Raw genomic sequence first — 24,025 nt, forward strand, 5'->3', positions numbered from 1 at the left:
GCATACAGTGGGAAATTTATGGATGTATGACTTTGTGGGAAGTCTATGTACTGTCAGATTTACTACAGCCTTTGTTGAGGGTCGAGTGAGGTTTTATTGAGCTGGGGGATTCTCGAATGTTGAGATCCTTTCGGTGATACAGGTCTTGGAGCGATCCCTCGAGCACCCTTAGATAGGCAGCTAGGATGTATTGACTGTGAGTTAGACAGTTGGGATTGCATCTTTGCTTTACTGCCGTTGAGGCATTGTCGCAGTCTATGCTTACAAGACAGTGAGAGCCAGTACATGTGCAGGACAGGTTTACCCACAACTTACAGTGTTATAGAGACAGTGGTTTTTTGAGCTGTTTTTGGTCTGTTTTTGAGTACACCAGAGCCATTTTACAAAGGAAACTTCGTCGAAATTTCTGCAGATTCTGAAGCTTTCTTGGTCCATTTGACAGGTTGATATTGGTTCAGAGGTCAGTTTACAGGGGGAACTCTGCCAAATTTTTCCCATGAAAGTAAACTACTGTGAAGCGTAGCTATGGCTGGATCACAAGACACTGCTCTTTACAATATCAAGAAGCTGGATGGAACCAATTTCCCATTGTGGAAGAAGCAGATTTGGCACGTGTTGGTACAAAAGAAGCAGATAAAACCTATAAAGCTCAAGGGGATAAAACCAGAAGATATGGACGAAGATGAATGGAGCGAAATGGATGAATTGGCACTTTCTACCATTATGCTGACTTTGGCAGAAAGCGTTTACTTCAATGTAGCAGCCGAGATGTCGGCTTATGAAGCATGGACAAAGCTGAGTGATCTTTATGAGAAGCAGAGTGCAGCTTCACAGGTATACTGGCTTAAGAAGCTTGTTGACTTGAAGATGAAAGAAGGGACCCCTATGTCCAATCATCTGAATGAATTCAACACCATCTATAGTCAGTTGTCAGCTCAAGGTGTCAAGTTTGATGAACCTGTTAGAGCTATGTTCCTGTTGATCACATTGCCGGAAAGTTGGGACACTTTTCGCACAGCTTTGAGTAATTCTGCACCTCCAAATGGTTTGACCATAGCAGGTGTAGAAGGCAGTCTGCTTACTGAAGCAACCAACAGAAAGACAATGGACAAAGGCAAAGGAGAAGCCTTAGTTGTCAGGGGAAGGACCAAAGAAAAGTACAAAGGTGGAAAGAGGAATCAGTCTCGTAGCAAATCCCGCAGTGCTAAAGGCAAGAGTGACATAGAATGCTACCATTGTGGCAAGAAGGGTCACATGAAAAGAGATTGCAGAGAATGGAAAGCAGAAAAAGGCAAAGAGAAATCTGAAGACCATGGTGAGAAGAACAAGTCCTCAGTGAAGATTCAAGAAATAAATGTGACAAACACTGTTGCAGAGGATGACAGTCTAGTGTCAGGAGACATCTACTCCTTGAAGAATACAATGGACTCAGCTCTTCTTACAACATCTAATGGAAATGCAATGAGTGACTGGATTATAGACTCAGGGGCATCACTTCATGTGTCTCCAAACAAGGAGTGGTTTACCTCTTATGTGACCACTAAAGATCATGTTCGGCTAGGCAATGGGCAGACGTGTGAGATCTTAGGTGTTGGAGATGTTCAATTGAAGTTTCAAAATGGCTCTTCTTTCACGCTGAAGAATGTGAGACATGTTCCCGCAATTACAAAGAGCTTGATCAGCACAGGTTTACTTGATGATGCTGGCTACGTCACCACTTTTGGACAGAACATGTGGAAGATATCCAAGGGTTTTATGACAATAGCACATGGAGTAAAGTCTGGAGGACTTTACATGATTTATGTATCAATTGTCTCTAAAAATGTAATCAATGTAACCGAGCAGCCGAACGTTTCTTTGTGGCATGGCCGGTTAGGACATATGTCCAAGAAGGGAATGGAAATCTTGTCTCGTTCTGGTTATTTGCTTGGCTTTTCATTTAATGATTTTGAATTCTGTGAACATTGTCTGTATGGTAAGCAAACACAGCAAACAACCACATAAGCATAGAAGCAGTAGAAGAGATACACAGTTGGCACTTGTTCATAGTGATTTGTGTGGACCTATGCCTAACCTATCTCTAGGGGGAGCTTCTTACTTTATGACATTTATAGATGATTACTCGAGGAAAGTATGGGTTTACTTTCTCAAGCACAAGGATGAAGCGTTTAGTGTTTTCAAAACGTTTGTGACACTTGTGGAGAATCAGAGTGGCAAGAAGCTTAAATGCTTACGCACTGACAATGGTGGAGAGTATGTTTCAAAGGCCTTTCAAGACTTTTGTGAGTCAAAAGGTATAAAACGTGAACTTACTGCTCCTTACAATCCTCCTCAAAATGGTGTTGCTGAGAGGATGAATAGGACCATACAAGAGAAGGTCAGAAGTATGTTGTCTAATGCACAACTGCCAAATGGGTTTTGGGCTGAAGCTGTATTAACAACTGTTCATCTTATAAATAGATCTCCTAGCAAGGTTTTGCAGAAGGATTCAGTGGCAGAGAGGGTATGGTCAAGCAAAATGCCCTTATACAAGCATCTCAGAGTCTTTGGCTGTGAGGCATATACTCATGTTCCAAAGGAATTTAGGAACAAACTTGAGCCAAAGAGTAGAAAGTGCATCTTTCTAGGCTATGGTAATTCTGGTGAGATGGGATACAGACTTTGGGATCCCGAATCCATAAAGGTTATCCGCACCAATGATGTTCACTTTAATGAAGCCAAATATCATTCTAAACCAGAGAGGGTTGAGGAGATTAGAAGAGTTGTCTTCCAAGAAGATGGACCTGCACGTGCAAGACAAAATGTCAGGGCTCAAGAGGAGCAAGGACAGGATAGAGTGGAACCACAGGTTGTGGCTGAGCCTCAGCCACCTATTTTGCATAAATCGGGACGGATTTCACGACCTCCTGATCGGTTTGTTCCATCTATGAACTATGTCATGTTGACTGATTGCAATGAGCCTTCACGTTACAAGGAAGCAGTGCAAATGAAGGACTCCGGGAATTGGCAATTGGCCATGCAGTTTGAGATGACAGCTCTGCATAAACACCAGACATGGAAGCTAGTTAAATTACCACAGGGCAAAAAGGCTCTACCTTGTAAATGGGTTTACAGGTATAAGATCACCGCTCATGATAGTCAACCAAAGTACAAAGCAAAGCTTGTTGCCAAGGGCTTTAAGCAAGAACAAGGCATTGACTTTGATGAAGTCTTCTCTCCGGTGGTCAAGATGACTACATATAGATGCTTTCTTGCATTGGTTTCCATATTAGATTTGGTGTTGCACCAAATGGATGTCAAGACAGCGTTCTTGCATGGTGATTTAGATGTGGAAATTTACATACAGCCGCCAGAAGGGTTTGTTGAGAAAGGCAAGGAAGATTTGGTATGCCAGTTGTTAAAGAGTCTTTATGGCTTAAAACAATCACCGAGGGCATGGTACCATAAGTTCCACAAGTTTATGCTTTCTCAAGGCCACAAACGTAGTGAGTTCGATCACTGTCTATATACAAAGAAGGCTAAGGATGGCAATTGGCTGAGCCTTATTTTGTATGTGGATGACATGTTGATTTTTAGCAAGCACTCGGAAGAAATTTTAGCTTTGAAGTCAAAGATGGCAAAATCGTTTGACATGAAAGACATGGGTGAGGCAAGTCATATACTTGGTATGCGCATTGAGAGAGACAGATCAAAGAAGTTGATTTGGTTATCTCAAACAGAGTATATTGACAAGGTTTTGCAACGTTTCAATATGGAGAAGGGAAAGGCATTGAGTGTTCCATTGCCACCATATGTGAAACTTAGTGTCTGAGGAAGAACAGGCTGAAATGGATAAGATTCCATATGCGTCTGCAGTGGGTAGTTTGATGTATGCAATGATTGCTACTCGCCCAGACATTGCATTTGCAATGGGAGTAGTAAGTCGATACATGTCAACCCCAGGCAAGAAACATTAGGAGGCAGTGAAAGGAATATTGAGATACGTGAAAGCTACAAAGAGTATGCTTATATGCTATGGGAGTCAAGAGCTAAGTGTAAAGGGTTTTACGGACTCAGTTTATGCAGGTGACTTAGACAACCGAAGGTCTACGTCAGGGTATGTCTTTACATTGGTTGGTGGAGCAATATCATGGCGTTCTAGATTACAAGATTGTGTTACTCAGTCTACTACAGAGGCTGAATATGTTGCAGCATCAGAGGCATGCAAAGAATCAATTTGGCTTAATCGACTAGTAACAGATTTGGGAATCAAAGAAGAGATGCCTGTGTTATATTGTGATAGTGAAAGTGCTATACAATTGGCTCGCAATCCAGTTTATCACTCAAAGACCTCAAAGACAAAGCATGTGGATGTGAAGTATCATTTCATCAGGGAAATGCTCGAGGATAAGCAACTTCAGCTTGTCAAAGTTCACACCACAGAAAATCTTGCTGATCTACTTACAAAAGGACTGCCCTCAGAGAGCTTTGCGCATTTTCGCAAGCAGTTAGGTGTAGGGTAGTACATCACTTCTCTATATCTCTTGTATATTAGCTTGTATAGTAGCTTCTCTCACACTTAAAGTACCACATTGGACTTTAAGTGGGAGGTTGTTGGGATATAAAGCCCAATGTGGTCGCCTAGGTAAGTGGGCGGGCCGCCAGGTATGTACACATATTCTTTTGTTAAAACCTAATAAGAACTCACTATGCTCTACACATTACAGAAGAGCGAGTTCACCATATTATCGTGCTCTTCTTCTCGCACTCTCTCTCGCGTTGCACTTCCGCTCGTACTCCTTCAGACATATGATGTCACCTCTCCACACCTTGTCTTCCCCGGCGCTCGATGGGAGGCCATCCGAGTAGTTGGCTCCCGCGGGAAGCGTCGTTGTGTTGACCCCCGTTTCGCTTCCGCTGATGCTGCACTTTGGAGGCTTTGGGTGTGGGAGGGTCGTGCCCTATCTCAACTTTATTGGGACCCAGGAGAGTGGCATTGGCCTCACTCTGACCCCACCGGTGCACCTGTATCCTTCTTTGAGGACACTGTCAGGATTGAACAATTAGCATTGATGAGACAGCAACCAGAGCAGCCCACTCGTATGCGTTTCTGGTTACATTCAGGCCTCTCCCATGCCTATCTGCAACAATTTTGGTCCGCCATCTGGGATTTACATGCGGCTCGTCGTATTTCTTTTTTCATGCGGATGATTGCACATGCGGGACTTCCAGTTGGGACTTGGCTAGCTACTATGGGTCATGATCCGTTATGTACTCGCTGTCCCTTGCGACTACTTGAGTCACCTGCACACAGTCTTTGGTCATGCTCAGCTTCCCATGTAGTGTGGCTTGCAGTTTGCTGTCTACTTAGCAGAGCAGGTGTTCAGCATGGATTTCTTACTTGGGGATCTGTCTCATGGTTGATGCCGATGCCCGGCCTGCATCTTTTCTACGAGGGCTCAGACACAGATCCAGCCTTTATGCTTACCTCGACTGGTTATTGGCGAGGGACTTTGGCTATGCTACCACAGATTGCTTGGCAAGGGGATTCTCAGACACGTGATGAAGTTTTTTCAGTCATCACTAGTATTACACTATGGAATGTTTGGAGAGCTCGTTGTCTCCACATTCTAAGTGCGGCTCCACAGCTCCTTCAGGATACCCTCACTGCCATTTGGCTGGACATCATTCACACCCTGATGTGGCATTGGGATTCTTCCTCAGGTACATCTCGAGCAGCCGAGGCTCGCCGATTTGCCTTCCTTCGGCGTTGGGCCCGATCCCCACTCTTCTTCACACTTATAGGTGGCCAGATTACGTGGCATTATGCCCCTCCTCGGTGGTTTCTCCTCCACTCATCACACCGACCACCATGAGATTGTTCTAGTCGAGTTGTCACTATAGTGGCTCTCCTCCTTACATTCAGCTTGTACACCCCACGTGAGGCTATTTTGGCATCCGCTGGGGATTATATTGTACTCAGTAATATACAGCCCTGACTTTTTCCAAAAGAGAGAGAGAAATGAAATGAAATGTTATATTAACGTCTTCAAAAGGCCAAAATGACCTATGAGACCAATCAGTTACAAAATAGTGAATCTAATACCATGTCTGGGTACAAAAGAACTAGAAAAGAACTAGAAGTGGAACAAAATACTACTACTACTACTACAATCTAAAACTACGACTTTTTCCGAGAGAGAGAGAGAGAGAGAGAGAGAGAGAGAGAGAGAGAGAGAGAGAGAGAGAGAGAGAGATTACTTTTTCTTGGCAGCTTCCTCGTTTATACAACATATACAAGGAAATGGGAATAGCTCATTCGTTCCAAAATATGCTAGACAACATTTTCATACCGTTGTTTGAAGTGACGATTGACCCAGGATCTCACCCTCAGCTACATGTGTTTCTCAAACAGGTACCATGAATGTACTTGTAAGTGGAATTGACTAATATGTTTGTTGTTATATTACTGATCGAATGGACATGAGCCAGAGGATACCATAGTTTTTGATATTGTGGTCATAAGGATAGTTTCACAGATCTCTTGCGGTGTGCAGTGTTTATTATTAAGTCCAATGAATCCTTGCCAATTGTTTATGCTTGAAATTGCAATTGCTATCTTTCTGTTTTGTAAAGTGGCTTCTAGGATGGTTTAAGGTTTTACTGGTATCAAGATACACCTGGCATGTCCCTCTTAAAAATGATCTTAGGGATGAGTTTCGACTTTTGGTACGATTGTGGGAAAAAAGGGTAAAAAACAGACCACCATACAGACGAGTACAAAAATATGATTCAAACCCTGAGGCTGAATCATGCATGACTCTAGTTTTATAACATTTTACATATATATATGCATGGCATTGCTCTGGTATGAAATCTTAAGGGTTAAAACACTAATTATACAATTCACTGGCTCGACAAAAGGTTTCTTGAAATCGAGTTATTCTTACATGATCCCATGTTCAAAAACCAAATGGTGTATTTAAATGCAAAGTTTATGGAACTAGTAAACCCAAACAATTTTTTAGATGAGGTTTGAATGCAATTATGTAATGTGAGGTTTTGTATTGATGTGCAGGTCGTTGGTTTTGACTTGGTGGATGATGAGAGCAAACCAGAACGTCGACCCACAAAGCATATGCCCTCTCCTTTGGCTTGGAATATTATTTTCAACCCTGCCTTCTCCTACTATGCTTACTACATCTATGCAAATCTTTACACTCTCAACAAGGTATGAAAATGCTCAAGGTGGGCTCACAACTATAGTTACTATTTCAGTTATGACAGTTTATAAGTGAATGAAGTGTAAGATGAATCTTGCTGATAACTGCAGCTTCGGGAATCAAAAGGAATGTCGATCATAAAATTCCGCCCTCACTCTGGTGAGGTATGAGCAGTATCTACTCTTTCAGTATATTATGGTTGTATCTACAATTGTCCGGCTTGACTTTATGTAATGACAATGCAGGCTGGTGAGCAAGACCATTTGGTGGCAACCTTTTTACTTTCTCACAATATAGCCCATGGGAACAATCTGCGCAAGTCACCTGCCTTGCAGTACTTATACTATTTGGCTCAGGTAGCAAATCACTATTGTGCAGGCTCACCTTAGAACTGGGTTCTTCTGTGACTGACTAAGCTTAGTTCTTGTGTTTTTTGACGTACAGATTGGCTTGTGCATGTCTCCGTTAAGCAACAATTCCCTCTTTTTAGATTATCACAGGAATCCCTTTCCAATGTTTTTTGCCCGAGGCCTCAATGTTTCTCTTTCAACCGATGATCCCCTTCAGATACATTTGACAAAAGAGCCTCTTGTTGAGGAGTACAGCATAGCTGCACAGGTTATTATGGACTTCTCATGTTCTAAGGAAAAATGTGTCAATTAGTTATGAATGTATTGGTCTGAAGCGTTCTTTGTTTAATTGGGTACGACTATGTCCAGGTTTGGAAGTTGAGTCCTTGCGACTTGTGTGAAATTGCTCGGAACTCAGTGTATCAATCAGGTTTCTCACATGCTTTGAAGGTATTCCCTGGAGTCAAGTGCAGGTTTTTATGCTTGTTCCGAGTGGATCTCAAATCAAGCATAGAAACTTGAAACTTTTGGTGTGTGGCAGCTACACTGGATTGGAACCAACTATTATAAGCAAGGCCCAGAAGGAAACGATGTTCACAAGACAAATGTTCCCAATATGCGGGTGGAATTCCGACATGAGGTGAGTTTTTGTTTGAAGTTCTGGATGGTATGAGACTGAAAACAAAATTGACCTTCACAGAAATAAGTGTTAGCAAACTGGGAAAATGACATCAAATCTGCATGATCAAAGAAGCCCATGTTGATGGTTATGCAGAGGCTACTTGTGTCAAGGCAGCTTAGTGCTACTTATTCAAAATTAGGTTATGGTCAATAAGCCGAAGTAGTGCGAAACTGACAAATCTATTAGATACAGGATGAAGTGAAGACTTTGGCTTAGAATTTTGCTATGATCAAGCTTTCTAAATACCATCCTTTCTTGTGATAAGCTTACCGTAGTTGGCACAAATTTGTTGGCCTCTCTCCCCACCTTCCAACCTCAAAAGGTACCTTGGATGTAGATATGTGCAAATTTTATGTAGTAGCTCCAATTTTACTCAGGATCTGATACATAAACTCAGAACTAGTCAGAAAAGAACAACTCGCTGCTGCTGTACACTCCCGCTGCGCCATTGCCATCGCCTCCCCCCCCCTCCCTCGCGTGCTGCCCGCTGCCCCCCGCTCGCCTGTCCCCTCCCGCCTACCCTCAGCCCCCGCTGCCCCCCCTCGCGCTGCCCTGTTCCAGCCAGTCCGCCCGCCCTCAGCCCTCAGCCCCAACCCGTTTTATTCCCCCGCCCCCCCCCCCCCCCCCCCCCCCCCCCCCCCCCCCCCCGACTCGGCCCGTTCAACCATCCGTTTGGGCCCTCCGCCCCAGTTACTCCTTGCAGATTCGGCACTTTCGGCATCTGTTTCAACTCCTTGGAGCAGTGTTGGCGCGCCCTTTTGCAGCACCCTCCCGTCGTCCTCTTCTTACGCCACAGCAGTAGACACAGATGGAGGTTCTAGCTTCGCCACAGAGGGACTCGCCAGAAGCCCCCTCGCCCGACCCCGCTGAGCCCACCATTCGACTTGCTCTCTCGCCTACAGAGCAAGCGAGCCTTGCCGCCGAGGTAGAGCGATTGCAGGCGACCTCGGTCATCCGCAAGATTCTCGGCACCCGACCTAGTAGAGGAGAGCTGCGAGACCTTCTCCAGGCCCGCCTTCTCGCAGAGGTGGGAAAGATTTTGGATGTCCAGATTCTCGGACGGGGTTACTATCAGATCGAGTTTGAGTCCTCCGAGATGGCGTCCAAGGTCATAGCTATGAGTCCACTGGCCATCCGAGCCTCACGTGCCCACTTTCGACAGTGGCGACATGGTTTTGACCCAGCTTCGGATGTTCTAGTAGAGGAGGTAGACATCCCCATCTCAGTCTGCTTTCTGGGTTTACTGAGGGAGTACCTACCACTTCTTTCCAGGATCGGTTCCGCCATTGGGACTGTCCTGGAGACACCTCGCATGGCAGCATCAGTAGCTGCCAAGGCGGCTGGCATTCCCTCAGTTCGAGTTTTGGTCAGAGATACCCACATGCTCCCGAAGGTTATCCTTCTACCTCGGGTGAGTGGGGGTTGGTTTTGACAGAGTGTGGAGTACTCGGGCCTCCTGAACCAGTGCTTCATTTGCCGCCAGATGGGCCATCTAGCGAAGGCCTGTCCACGGAGGAGGCCGCGACCTGCACCACAGCCTCAGCCTCAGCCCCAGCCTGCCAGGGCTGGCCCGCAGCCACAGCTAGCGGCACAGCGTACAGATGCAGAGCCACCCTCCGAGTCTGGGGCTCCAGCCGAGGAGGGGTGGCAGCAAGCCCGTGGTTGCCGACGCCAGGGGCCACAGCGTCAGCCTGGCACTCAGAGTGGCCCTCAGGTGCCTACTCAGCAGCAGTGGGTTCCCACGGGGAACCGTTTTGGTCCTCTCGAGCAGGAGGAGATCCCTACGCCAGCCTCCATCTCCGCTTCTCCCTCGACAGCCGCTCCCCTCCCCCAGAGTTCCCTCCCTTTGCCTCATCCTCCCCGCCTTCTGCTCCCGTCGCCTCTCCACCCCGCCCCTCTACCTCTGTCGCCCCATCCCGCCCCTCTTCTCCTCCACTCTCCCCAGCTCCCTCTCCTCCTCCTGCTCCAGTTCCTCAGTCGGCTCAGGCGCTGGTCCCTCTCTGGCGGCTAGGAGATCTCTTGGCAGCGCCTTTGCCACGAGTCGCCTAGCGCGAGAGGGTCAGCCCTTCTTGCGGCCCCCTTTGCAGATTCAGACATTCTCCCCTGCAGCCATCCCTCGTGGGTTGACGAGCATTGATATCAGACGCCGCTGGGACTTCTTCGACTACGGGTTCACTGGTTTTCTCGGCGACTCCGCAACAGACCATGAGGCAGCCTGTTTCAGGGTCCATGTTTTGTTCCTCGCCGCTAGGGGGACAGAGGCCCTGGACTCAGCAGTTGGTTTCTTCTTCCCCCTTTGTGGTAGGACCGAGACAGAGTGGTCCCTTGACTCAGTGGTGGGATGGTTGTATACACAGGTCTTAGAGTTCTCTCACCACATGGGAGAACTTGGAGTTGCAGATATGCTGGAGACTTTGTGGCCATTGGCCAAGTTTGCGGTGACACCCCCAGACTCAGCAGGATGTAGGCACATTGTGGTGTACTTCTTTGCTGATACGCAGTGTTTGCCTTGCTATGTATACATTCATGAGGACTCCTAGACAGAGGATGTTGCGTTACGTACGGCTCGCTCTGCTTGGGCTTGGGCTAGGCACACTGCAGTCACGCCTATCTAGAGGATGCTCGGATGCGGATTACTCCCCATCCAAGCCTGCCTCGAAGATAGCCCGTCTTGCTGCTGTGGCAGCATCTGTTCTCTCTCGCTCCCCATGAGGATCTCTCATGGAACGTGCAGGGACTAGGTGGGCCCCAGTTTTAGCGACAGCGGGGCCGATTGTGTCAGGAGCTTCAGCGTTGCCTTGTGGGAGGAGAGATTGATCTCCTTATGCTTCAGGAGCACCATCTGTGTGAGAGCCGCATTCGGCGTTGTGGTCAGATTTTGCGTGGACGGTATGATACCTTTTGGTCAGCTGCTTTTGGACCTTGAGGCATCTAGGGAGGGGTATGTATGACTATTGCGGACTCATTGCAGCAGGCCATTGTAGGCAGAGGATTATTGTGCCAGGCAGGGCTCAGTGGATTACTATGCAGGTTCAGGGTGGCCTTGTGGGCTTCCTGAACATCTATGCGCCCAATGTGGCCAGTGCTCGTGCAGAGTTTTGGTCACAGATTGTTGAGTCTTTGCCGCAGGCCGATCACTGGTGTATAGGAGGGGACTTCAAGATGTTGGAGGACCCTTTTGACAGGATTGGTGGTAGCCATGCTACTGTGCATGGAGTCGAGTTGGCAGCTTGGGAGAGGTTTTGTATGACTTTGAGGGTCTCGGATACATGGCAGCACTTAGGTTTTGTGAGGTCCCGAGACAGTCTTGCCTTCTCTAGATCGGACCGCAGAGTGGGAGGAGTGAATCTATCGCGGATAGATCGCTTCTACACTAGTGACCACTTCAGTGACTTGGGGGGTTCAGTGGGCATCCTAGCAGGGACTTCCTTCTCGGACCATGCACCAGTGATCCTCACAGTGGCAGACAGGCAGAGGAGTGGGAGCACGATGCTCCGCATCCCAGAGAGGGTCTTGTTGGACTCAGCACTCAGAGAGAGGGTAGAGGCTCTTTGGACAGAGGGTATGGACAGACAGGATTCACCTACAGACAGAGTGGCCTCAGGCCTAGCTCAGCTTAGCCACTTTTTTCTTCAGGAGTCTCTGGCTCGCTGGGCTGCAGCGAGAGAGGCGGAGCAGCGTCTCAGACGGGGCATTGCTTCACTGCAGAGGATGCAGGAGCAGCATCCAGACAGTCCATGGTTGGAGGAGCAGTTAGAGCAGGCTCGACAGGAGCTTGCTAGCACAGAGGAGAGGCGTCATGAGTTTGCCTTCCACCGACAGGCATCTCAGTGGACTCAGGTGGGTGACAGAGTGACTGGTGCTTTTTTTGAGACAGTGGGGCCTCGGCATTCTCATGCCAAGGTCAGTCAGTTGAGGAGGCCCGGTGGGTCAGTTGCTTGTGAGCCCGAGGATATGCGTGCAGTCGCTATTGACTTTTACCGTGAGTTACTGTCAGTTGAGCCTCAGTCAGTGTTGCTAAATTGGCTTTATTTGACAAAAAAATAATTCTGAATGAATTATTGGATTTATAAGTGAGAGGGTTTTCTCGCTTGGAACACCAAGAAAATAATTCTAAATGAATTATTGGAATTTTAAGTGAGAGGGTTTTTCTCACTGGAGACATTCGAGTACAGAGTATTCCTAGTGCGTCATTCAAAGTAATGACAGGAGCACTAAGAACGGGAATATCTGTAAGGCCACCAGGAACGGGTACTTCTGATGCGTCACAACGGATGGGTGACAGGGAGCATCAGTAAGAAGTATCCGACCATCCGGGAACGGACATCTCTGATGCGTCATAGGATGGGTGACATAGAGCATCATGAAGGCGATTGTACCGTAAGTTCGGTAGGAAAGGACTAGGTGATGGGAATTCCTGATGCGTCACAAGGAGGGTGACGGGTGCATCGGAAAGGGGATATCCATAGTCGAGAGGAAATCCGAACTGGAAAAGAGGAATACGCGTAAAGACGCAAGCACAAGAATAAAGATGGGTTCTGAGAAGCTTTTCTTAAAAAGCGGAGTATTTTAACGAGTTTTCAGGGAAGAGCAGACGCTTTCCCGAGAGGAATCTATGTTTGCATTGCATTCGTGCATGTGGTTGCATCCAGGGACGCCTGGGAAGTGCTGTGAAAACATTGTTTTTAACTTATAAGGTTTTATTGAGTTTTTGGGCAGATTCAGACTATTTTTAAAATACGTCGGCCGCCCATTTAATAAGTGGACAGCCATCTGATAAATAAGGCAACAGATCAGCCAGCGAATTGTCTCTCCCTATTTCGGGTAGAACAGAAAAAAAAAAACGGCCGCGATCTCTACGCGAGCAACTATTTGTGTCGTGGTCAAGGAGCTATAAAAGCACCACATGCCCTCACTGAAAGGAGGTCACCAACGCCAGCAAGAGAAGACTGCCGCCAGATAACGCAAGAGATCGCGATACTACGAAGCACGGAAGTCGCTTTTCCCGTGCAAGAGCGACAGGTATCTATTGTGGATTCGCCATACGAATTGTTGTCGTGTGTTTGCGCGTGTGTTTGTAGGTACTTCATCGCGAAGGAGAAGCGAGAAGGCTTCAGCCTACGCTTGGGAATTCCGAAAACGGAATTCGGAAATTGTCTTCGGAGTCTCCACTCCGAGTAGAGACGGAAAAAGGATTGAGAGCTTGTCTCTCGGATTTCCCTTACAGGAAGGAACGACCATCGAGTCAGAGATTTAGAACGGAGGGGTTTTCTCCGGTTCTTGTGCTTGTAAAAAGATTCTCCCTAATAAAGAATTCTCTATAAGGGGGGGGGACCAGCCCATCTTCTGGTCCCCAATACTGTGTCGATCTTCTCACTCTCTCTCTCTCTCTCTCTCACTATCTATTTCTCTCTATATCCTTTGGCTTCATTATTAAGTGATAAATTCTATTTATCCGAGTATATTTTATATTGTTATGCGCTCCCGTTTGTGACAGTTAGAGCGGCAGGATGCATGCAGGGAGCTGGTTTGGGCACAGATGCCATGTCTTGTGACAGAGGAGATGCGCCAGAGGCTAGAGATGCCACTTCAGCTTGAGGAGCTGCACACAGCTCTGAGGGTCCTCCCTCGTGGTGGCTGTCCAGGTGAGGATGGGTTGACTCCCAGCTTTTTCTTGGAGTACTGGGACATGCTTGGCCCAGATCTTTGTAGTGCTTTGCAGTATATTTTGCACACAGGAGTGATGCCTGACAGTATGAGTGAGGGCCTAATCTACCTCATTCCCAAGGAGGGTGGCTCCTTGGATGAGATTCGACAGTGGCGTCCCATCACCATCCTCAACTCAGCCTACAAAATTCTTGCCAAGGCTCTGAGTTTGAGGATTCAGCTACTTTTAGAGAGCCTTATACATGGGACTCAGACAGGTTTTGTCAAGGAACGCAGTATCCTTGACAACATCTTTACTTTCTGGGAGGCTTCTGCCCTGGCACGGCTCCGTGGTGAGGACCTTGTGATTCTTCTTCTCGATTTTGAGAAGGCCTACGACTGAGTTGACTGGGACTTTCTAGAGGGCACTCTTCGCAGGATGGGCTTCTCAGATGCTCAGTCAGGAGGCCCTTGGAAACCTTCCCTTGGAAACCTTCGACCAGATGGATCTTTACAGAGATGCGTCGAGTTGGTTTGAGCAGGAGACTGGAGGATCGTTTTGTTGTGAGTTTGCTTCGTTCTTGGGAGCTCCTACGGCGTGGCCTGGAGCAGCGACAACCGATGTGCACGGAGGAGCGCCTATGGCAATCCCTCGTCTGGAACCCCATGGTTAGCACTCAGAGAGGCCACTTGGTTGGTAGTCGACCTCATGTTTCCTGGGGTCCCATGGCAGCAGGTCCAGCGCGCTCTCTAGGTGACTGGCTAGAGTTCACAGGTTTGTCAGAGGAGGTACAGGGTTTCCAGCTGCTGCAGGGCATGAGAGGGGTGCAGAGCATGTGTCAGGACATCTGAGAGTCAATTCTAGCTGAGTGGCTCACGTCTCTTGAGCCAGTAGCACCCCGGTGGATGGGAGCCTTCACACGACTAGAGGTTCTCATTTCAGTCAGGGCCTCCTCAGAGACTGTCCCAGCCTTGTTCTTCGAGCTTTAGGGTGGGGGACGATTACAATAGAGGCCCCGCAGGTAGCAGAGTGTTGTTTTCAGAGGATCCGAGTTGTGGGCATCTGTGGGAGGACTTGCGTCATAGACCCTGACCCAGCAGCTCTTGAGACTGGACATTGGAGGCTTTGGGCTTGGGAGTGCTGTCCACTGGCACGAGTACAGTGGGATCCTGGTGAGTGGCTATGGAGGGACCCCTTCTCTTCTGCAGACCACCCAGGAGTCCCCTTCTTTCAGTACACTGTTTGGCTTGGACGGCATATACTAGCAGCACAGAGAGAGGCCCTCCCTGCTGCAGCACGTCATTGGCAGGAGGAGGGTCTCACAGTCGAGTTCTTGGCAGACTTTTGGGAGAGGTTGTGGGACTAAAGACAGCCGAGGCGAGTCACCTTGTTTCAGTGGCTGGTCGCACATAGAGCCACAGCAGTAGGGAGCTGGCTAGTGCATAGTGGTCTCTCGGCCACATGTGCAGCTTGTGACCATTTGGTGGAGAGTTAGCGTCACTGTCTTTGGGATTGTCCCTCGGCCCAGCAGGTGTGGCTACGAGTTCTTCGGCTGATGCCTGCTCTCTCCACGGCTCGACAGTACACTTGGGGGGCAGCGGCTTGGTCCACCCTCACAGGCCTGGCACTTCAGTTTGAGCTATCTTCCACCAGCAGGATGATAGTGATGAAGGGGGGGGCGTCCTACACTTCAGCCTGCTACTACAGAGCTTACTCCATAGGAGTGGTGTAGTGAGAGAGAGGAGTGTTGGGAGCTCATCAGTGGCCTGACACTTTGGTTCATCTGGCGGGCCTGCTGTTTCCGCATCTTTGAGGCTCGCCGTGTGCCACCAGCAGAGATTGTTCGTGACTTCTGGCTAGAGCTGATCCATACTCTCAGAGGACAGCTTGAGGGACTACAGGGCAGCTCCGACCGCATGCGGGAGCGCCGCGAGGCTTTCCTTTGACTTTGGCACCCTGGGCCTTTCTACACCATAGTCCAGGGGGTGCTCAGATGGCACTACTGTCCACCTGTGTGGCTCTTCTCTCCTCCCATCTCTTGATTTAGCCTCATTGTATATATGCTGTTTTTTCATTGGGAGAGTCTCCCCATCATGCTTGTTGTAGCCCTCTCTTGCAGAGGTGGTTGTAGCCCTATGGGCAGTTTTCATTAACTAATAGAAGGATCTTTTTCTCGGAAAAAAAAAAAAACTAGTCAGAAAAGTATTCTGTACGAATTTGCATGACTCTCGGTGAATGACAAGGTACATATGTATGTGTGCCCGCACGGACATGCAAACACACAAATTGCACACAGGCATGGACATGTGAATTTGTTTTTGATTTATTTGTACCTTCGTGCTATTTATTTTCTATTATATAGGGGCAGACATGCAGTGGCAGATGGAGGGACGCATTTGTGGGTTTGATGTGTTTGTATTTTTCATTGTTATACTGTATATAGGTGCTGAAGGACGAGTTACAGTACGTGTATCTTGGATCTGCACCAATTGCTGATAAGATAAAGCCGTAAAGGAGTTCAAATTTTGAGGTTGTTGCAGCGGGTTCTTCCCCCTGAATTCCTCAAATGTTGCCTACCAAGGACATTTGATCAGGTAAAGCAGCCAGTTCAATTGTCTATGGTTTCCAACAGGTGAAGCTGGTGGCAGTAAACCCTAATTTTTTTTCCACTCGCTAAGTCAACCCATGTAAATAAACAAGTTTTGCTTGTTGCCTACTTAAAATTGTAGCTGAACAGATCTGTATATACTACTCCTAGTACACAAAAGCTGGCCCTCGTTTCACTGGGTACAGAGAAAAACATTTCAGTGATTGTGAAACTGGCAATCCCGTTTCACTAGCACGAAGGTTATCATTGTTTTAGGTTTTAGGGCCTTTCGAATTGACATATGCAGGTCTCCGTCCCATGTTTCACTGTGCTCTAACATTAGACTGAAATCTTTCATGGTGAAACACTACGTTTCGAGGGTGAAACGTTTAAGCCTTCGAATGCACACGGTGAAGCTGATAATGTTGGAAATTGCTGCAGCCTTATGCAGTGTCTTTTAGAACAATGCAATTACTTTTGTGACGTCTTGCTCTTCTAGGTACAATGCCCATGCATGAAATTTGTAGATTGTGTCCACAACAGTAATTCTGTCAAGCAATTTCAATGCTCAACTCCTTGCTTCATACAATGTCTTGGTGGATGTGCATTGCTTCCTATCTGACATGTTCATTGTGTGAGATAAAAAACAAACCTGACGTTTGGTTTTTGTTGGAGTGACATGAAGGCAAACATCATATAGCTTTTTTTATCTGATGGACACACATTCAGCATGAGATAAAAAGGCAGATGTGACATTCGCCATGAGGGCAGCATATATCGCACACCACTTGTTAAGTCTGTCTGATGAAGTGGAAATCGGCTTAATGACACCAGATGATTGACTAAGAAAATGGAGCTAAATGCTTGGATTTCAGGTAGATTCATGGACCTCACAAAATGTGTGACAGAAGAGCCTGTACATTTTGTACTAGGCAATCAAGTACGGTGCAGACAGTGCTAGCTATGTTGTAAGCACTTCGAAAAAACAGAGCATCTTACCTAAATTTACAACTTGCATTTCCACATGCAACCAGCATACAAGTTGACCTCAACATTGTTCTAGAAAGCCCTTGCTTTGCAATGCATTTTCAATTAGCCCAAAAAAGAAATTTTAAGCACGCATCTTCAGTAGAATGAACAAGGTCGTATGTGCAAGAAACAGAGCAAAAAATTCCTCGTGGTTTATAATTGATAATATGTTTTTTCTATTTCAACAGCATGACCACATTAAATTTTCAGCAGCATAGAAAAATATAAGGCATTGTCAATTCAAAGTAATCTAATTAGCCCCATTGCCCCTTATTTTCATATGTCGGGTTCATAGTGTCTTGCTGGAGGTGTCTTTGCCTTTAACCCTTGGCACACTGCAACATTTTGTCACTTTGTTCAAGCTATTACTTTGTCGTTGGATTCTATCATCCATGCACAATCTTTTTGTAGATAAGCTTTTACTTAAATGTGAATGGAAAGGGTTTCTTACATGCTTTCAAAATTCAAGGAATAGTGCTCACTTTCAAGCTCATGAATTTGCATCACCAAACCCACCAATTACTCCCTTGAGTCATCCATTGAGTAATTAAAGCTAGAAACATTATCTTATTTATATGATGGTAAGATGATATGTATCTCAATTGAAAGTGGAATCAAGTAACTAGTGTTCTAGATTTCATTATGTGAGATCTCATGATGTTTTGGTTGACCTATATGGGGCATTGAGGTCTACAAGTCTTTGTAAAGAACAAAAGAGGAGTGCTAACTCCATATCCAAGAATAATCTCAAATATTCCTTCATGTCAAGCCTTGTGCTAACTCCATATCCAACAAGGAAGCAATGGGTCAATATTTGAGCCAGTTCTGAAGGTCTTTGCATTGGAGCTTTCGACAATATGCTACTAATTCTCAAGGCCACTGGAACTTAAAACAAGGTGCAACATCTCAAAGAGCCCTTTAATACTATAGATAAGAAGCATAGGGCAAATATGTGAGCCAATTCTTTGGGTCATTGGAGATTTCGATAAGGTACCACATATTTGAAAATCTTCAATAACCAATGGGTAGTCTTTTCTAATAAGAGCAACATTATTATATTTTATGTACTTGATATTAAGCATAATTAGTGAAATCTCTTATTGTGAAAACCAAGATTACTTGCCCAATGAGCCCATCCCAAAGTCCCCCAAACCATATTTGTTCATATGCTTCAAAATTATCACATACACTACGTAAAGCACGTTGGGTTGTGTCCTTGTTGATTCCAATTGGACAATTTTTTTCTCAAAAGGAATGCCATTTCTGAAGACAACATCTCAACCTACAAATGTGAAGGGATCAAATCCTAGCCTAATCCATGACTTGGTGGTAGGACCTTTCTTTACCATCCAGCTCAGAAGTTTGGGGATAATCATCAATGTGTTGAGATATAGAAAGCAAAAGAGTTGGACATGAACTTGAGATTTAGGATTCAAGGACCAAAAAATAAGACACTTGAAGGAGGAGGTAAAGAACATGGATTCATCTTTCAACAAGGAGCATCTCTTTCCATAGAAGAGAGCTACATTGATAAGGTAAATTTTAGTAGCAAAGGCAATACCATCATGAATTGCATCCACCATCAACGGGTCACTATCTACGAAGTCTCAAACAAGGTAGGAATGCAAGATCACAATCTCATCCACAAGTTCAATAAAACATTTATAATTGCCTCCATAAAGGTATTATCAGGTCATGATTTTTTGTATGTTTGGACCTATTAAACATCAAATCCACTTTTCTTACGAGGAAATTTAATAATGGAAAGCATAGTAGATAACAAGCCGACTTATTCCTAATGCATATCCATCTATTCAAGGCCCTAGAAGATAGTTGTAGAACCATGAGTCACTCCTTAGCTTATGGGGAGGATTATAGGGATAAACTCTAGCTTGTACCTTGGTCGTGTGAATTTCCTCTAGTTGGCTGGCATGCATAAGACATGGTTGTAAGGTCATAAAAAAAGAGACCTTCCTAGTCATGCCACATGAGGCACACTTGTTGGCATTACCTAAATATATCTACCTCTATGGATTTTTGAGTCATTGCATAGATAAGTTGTAAAGGCTACTCCACCTCTATTTATAGAGGGCCATTATATGTCATTTAGAAGTGAACTTAACTAGGAAGGTACTCAACCTTGTGTATTCTCTCTACTAGTGCTCCATTAATCATGTGGAGCCCTCCCCTTAACCCCAACAATCCCATATCATGCATTGCAACAACTCCACACTTTATGGCTAATCTTCTAGGCAAAGTATAAGCTAAGTCCTTGATGAATTGCTAAAAAAAGTAGAATTACGATGACAAGCTTGATGAATGTAGGGTTTAAAAACTTGTTATAAAGGGATGGTACATAAAGGATGATCACACGGTGGTAAGCTTGAGCCTTGTTTGTTTGACATGTTCATTAGAGAGAGAGAGAGAGAGAGAGAGAGAGAGAGAGAGAGAGAGAGAGAGAGAGGAATAAAGCGTGGGACAAATAATCTCAAGAGACTTCAAAGATCTATCCAACAAGCCTTGAACTAAAGACCTATTATTTAAGAGGAAAATAGGATAACCACCGACTGCACGTGGTTGTTAGAAAAGTAGTTCCATTTTCTCGTTCTTATTCACATGAATTCACGAACATGCATAGACACATCCATGCACACAAAAGACAAAAGGGAGAAAATTTTCCTTTCCTCCTAAAACTTATACAATTACGTAGGATATTGATCTAACAATCTAGATCATGCGATCAATAAGAGCTTCTAATTCTCTAAGAATCATGACTGTAGATTTCTACTCTTTTCTTTGGGAAGGGCAAGCTGTGTAAGATTATATAAATATGAAAACGTTTGGGTGATAAGGGAGGAATATAGCACTTGCTTTAAGTGTGAGAGATACTATAGCCTTCCAATTTTGACATATAATGCATAACGTGGACCATTGTGCCCATTTGGACATCTAAGGATCAAATTGAGATTGGTAAACATTGCACGATTTTCATCATTCAAGTTGTACAAAACCTTTTTAAGCAGAAGATTACATCATATTACCAAGGGCATGACTTATGCATGGATTATATACACAAAGAGTCCCATCGTCATCGTTGGGGCTTGATACATTGCATGAGTCCATGGCAAGAAAATTGAGGCACCAAAGTGTATTAAAAGTTGATACAAAGCATTATTAGACTGGTGTATTGTGCGCTCCTTGCCGCACTGTCGAAGCAAGGGACTTGCCAATACACCGTATGCGAGCCACAAACGGCTCCAAGCACACAACAAGCCTAAACTAGCAAGCTCAAGAAAACAAAGGGTGTGTCACTCACCGCTCTACGCTCGCCTTCGTGGTGGATTCCTCGCCGCGATGAAGAAGAAGCTGCAGTCGTGCCGCGCTCAACCGCTTCGCCGCCGTCGTGCCTTCGTAATGCTCGATCGCACACACACTCTCCCTCTCTCTCTCTCTCTCTCACACACACACACAAGGAGGTGAAGAAGAAGAAGAAGATGGAGATGGAGCAAGAGCACTCTTCAATTGCACAAATGAGAGAATGAGTAAAAATTAGGTTTAGTTGGCTTTTATAGGAGCTCACCCCATTCACACTTGGGCGCCCATGCTTAACCAACTAATCCCTTGAATGTCCAAGTTAAAGTGCGCCTCTCATCGGCGATCACTCTACCTTTCCTTATTGGTCCGACAAGCCCGGTACCTGACTCTATCGAATACATAATACGCGTCCATCGTAGGTGATGGGGTGTCCGTGAGCCGTGAGGGTTAACATGCCCCCCTTCCTGATGTAGATTCCGTCCTCGGAAGCTATTGAGTTGAAGCTGGATCGTCGAGGTGGAAGAGCATTTGAGATGAATGTCCTTAGCCTTCTTCAGTCACTGCAAAATCAAACAACATTGGCACAGTAATTGCATTCTCTTAAAAAGCATATGCAGTTTTAGGTAGAAAAATTGATTGGTCAAAGAATTTCAAACAATTTGGTAGCAATAAACATTAAATTGCAATGTAATCAAATGCATAAACAGATGTAAAGGTAGAAAATTAAACAAGTCTGGGGTCGCTAATTTGACGGTCGAAAAGCACTAGAGATCGAATATTAATACCATGGGTAAGCTTCTTAATTTTCTGTGGTCAATTAAGTTGTTTAATCGCGAGAGCCAAGTATTCATGTTCAAGGGCTGACTAGAGGCTATATCTAGAAAACTTTGTAGTTAAGCTACCATAAAAGGAATTTCTCATGAAATCATCGCCTGACTGATTACTTTTTCTTTGACCCCCCAAGGTCTTTTCACAGTGATTCAATTATGATGTGTGTGCTTATTTTGTATGCCTTGGGTTTTTTGCTTTTCAAGGAAAAGCGCCCACACTGGGAACCTCTAGGGCTCTAGTACCATAGGCAATACATGTGAGTGAAGTACCAAATCAAGCTGAGATTTCTCTTCCAGCGTAAAATTTTACATTGTGGCACTTTGATTTTTTGTTTGTTCATTTTCATCATTTTAATTTTGTAACTTTGGGAGGTCATATAACACTGTTACATTCCCCAGGCTCATCACATTAGTAAACTCCCTTTATAATACTTAAGCTAAAGGTCGATAGGGTTAAGCCCACTAGAAAGCCCTAGTACATTTCACACAATGCTGCCTAAATCGGATTAAGAACCTAAGTAACCATTGATTATTAGGAAGGCATTCCCCATGGTATTAAGAGAAGATTTCTAATACCTAGCTTGGTCAAACTAGCTTAGTCGGACTGCTTGATTTTTACACCTAAACAAGTGATTATGACAAAACATTACATTGAATTAAATGTTGGATACTAAGCAAATGCGCTGAATATTATGCTACCAATCACAATCAAAGCAGACAATCATAGATGCAAAAAGATAAGGGCAATGCTAATGGACAAGAAACACCTGTTTGTGTTGATGGTCGCGCTTGATTTGAAGGTTCCATGAAGGTCCAAATCCTATCAATAGAAACACGCTCCTGTACACACTAGGAAGCAAAAGGAATACCTCCAGGAGGCACATCAGTGGGAAAAGAGAACTTTGTTAATCACGCAACTCTAAAACAGAAACACTCCTATCGTACTAATCTTACCTACCCTCCATCACTCAAGTGATGAGGATCAAAGGTGTTTTATGGCATAGGTTTCTGTTTCACTGTACCAGATGTGACATGTGTAGGTCTGAGTGAATGTTTTGACTTTAATGTGCATACTCGTTTGCTAATTGCTCTTGCTCTTTTTTTTTTTCTTTTTTTTGTGAGTATAAAGCTTTATATGTACATTCCCTAAGATCGGAGATTAAGAGGTCAGGGAAAAAGGTTGAGAGGGAAGCAAGTGAATGATGACAGTCAGCAAACACTCCCCCCTTCCTTGGGTAGATCATACCGTTTGAAATGAGCTTGTCACTATTTGAAACCAATTGTTCCAGTTGGTAATAGGTGAGGATTTTTGCCAGTAGTTTTCTATTACCCTAGGTGCCTCGTCAAGCTGCAAGGGTGGTAAGGTACTCTCCCAGGATCGAACTTGAAGTGGTTCCTCAGGTGATTCTTGAACACTGGGAGGTGTGGATTCTTTTGTAGCTTCATGGAGGTCCACTACTATAGATGGAGGCTGTGTAGAAGCTTTTACCTCTATGGATGTATTACATGAGGAGCTAGAAGCTTCATGGGACTCCCCCCTTCCTGAGCTAGGTGGAACAAATCGTTCTTTCTTTGGTACCCAAACTAGCTCGGGAGCGGGTGTGTAGCATTCTGTGATTTTTTCCTTTCCGCGATTTTCAATTTGTTTTGGAGCCACAGGATTGGGCTCACTTGGGTCAGGTGATAGGTAAGAGCACAATCTACGTTTTGGAACCCAGATTTGGTCATTCCCTTGATAGTAGCCTTGGGCTTCCAATAGTCGTTTAGGGATCCATCGCAACATTTTCTTACTTTTCTTGGAGTGAGTGGTACGGTTCTTACTAGGTTTCCGTTTTTTTGCACTAGCTATGGTCACTAAAGAAGCTTTAGGGACCCACTTGTATGTTTTCTTCATTACATTAGGATGAGTCTTGTCGGAAGCGATATGCATTGCTTGTAGCATATTTAAGGGTACAGGAATTTCATCCTCCTCAGGTGTTACCCAGGTCGTCCCCCTATTTCCCCAAGTGTCTATGGTTGATGCTAGGTGGACCCAATCCACATTGTCTGATTCCGTCATACCCGGTAACACATCCATGTAAGGAGAATCTTGGCCAATGTCTGTATCCTTCTTACAAGTGTAACAATATTGTAGTGGGGCCGAGTGAACTGTGGTGTCAGAGCGATGATCAATAATGGTTTTACTCCCTAAGGGGTGTACCTTACCAGTCACCAAATCCACTCTAAGGACAGAGTCTTGGAATTGCAAATAGACATGATTTTTAGACCAATCGTGAACCATTTGTGCTTCCCTCATGAATGGTCGTCCTAAAATCATTTCATATGACATAAGGTGTTTAGAGAAATCCATTACAATGAACGTATGTCGTACCTTGTGTCCTAG

The 24,025-nt window shown here is 45.2% G+C and overlaps 1 protein-coding gene across 1 annotated transcript in view; it reads left to right on the top strand.

The window, feature by feature from the left end:
- The window catches only part of LOC147452588 (AMP deaminase-like), a 125,429-nt gene extending 108,478 nt beyond the window's left edge, over window positions 1–16,951 (top strand). The window contains exons 13-20 of the mRNA XM_086518223.1: window positions 6,254–6,394; window positions 7,058–7,210; window positions 7,313–7,366; window positions 7,448–7,558; window positions 7,647–7,820; window positions 7,922–8,002; window positions 8,094–8,192; window positions 16,325–16,951. Of these exons, the coding sequence (XP_086374349.1) occupies window positions 6,254–6,394; window positions 7,058–7,210; window positions 7,313–7,366; window positions 7,448–7,558; window positions 7,647–7,820; window positions 7,922–8,002; window positions 8,094–8,192; window positions 16,325–16,393 (882 nt within the window). The 3' untranslated portion in view covers window positions 16,394–16,951. The remainder of the gene's footprint in view (window positions 1–6,253; window positions 6,395–7,057; window positions 7,211–7,312; window positions 7,367–7,447; window positions 7,559–7,646; window positions 7,821–7,921; window positions 8,003–8,093; window positions 8,193–16,324) is intronic.
- Window positions 16,952–24,025: the final 7,074 nt, after the last annotated feature.

Source organism: Adiantum capillus-veneris, chromosome 8, assembly GCF_014529385.1.
Source record: "Adiantum capillus-veneris isolate H3 chromosome 8, ASM1452938v2, whole genome shotgun sequence".
Classification (NCBI taxonomy): domain Eukaryota; kingdom Viridiplantae; phylum Streptophyta; class Polypodiopsida; order Polypodiales; family Pteridaceae; genus Adiantum; species Adiantum capillus-veneris.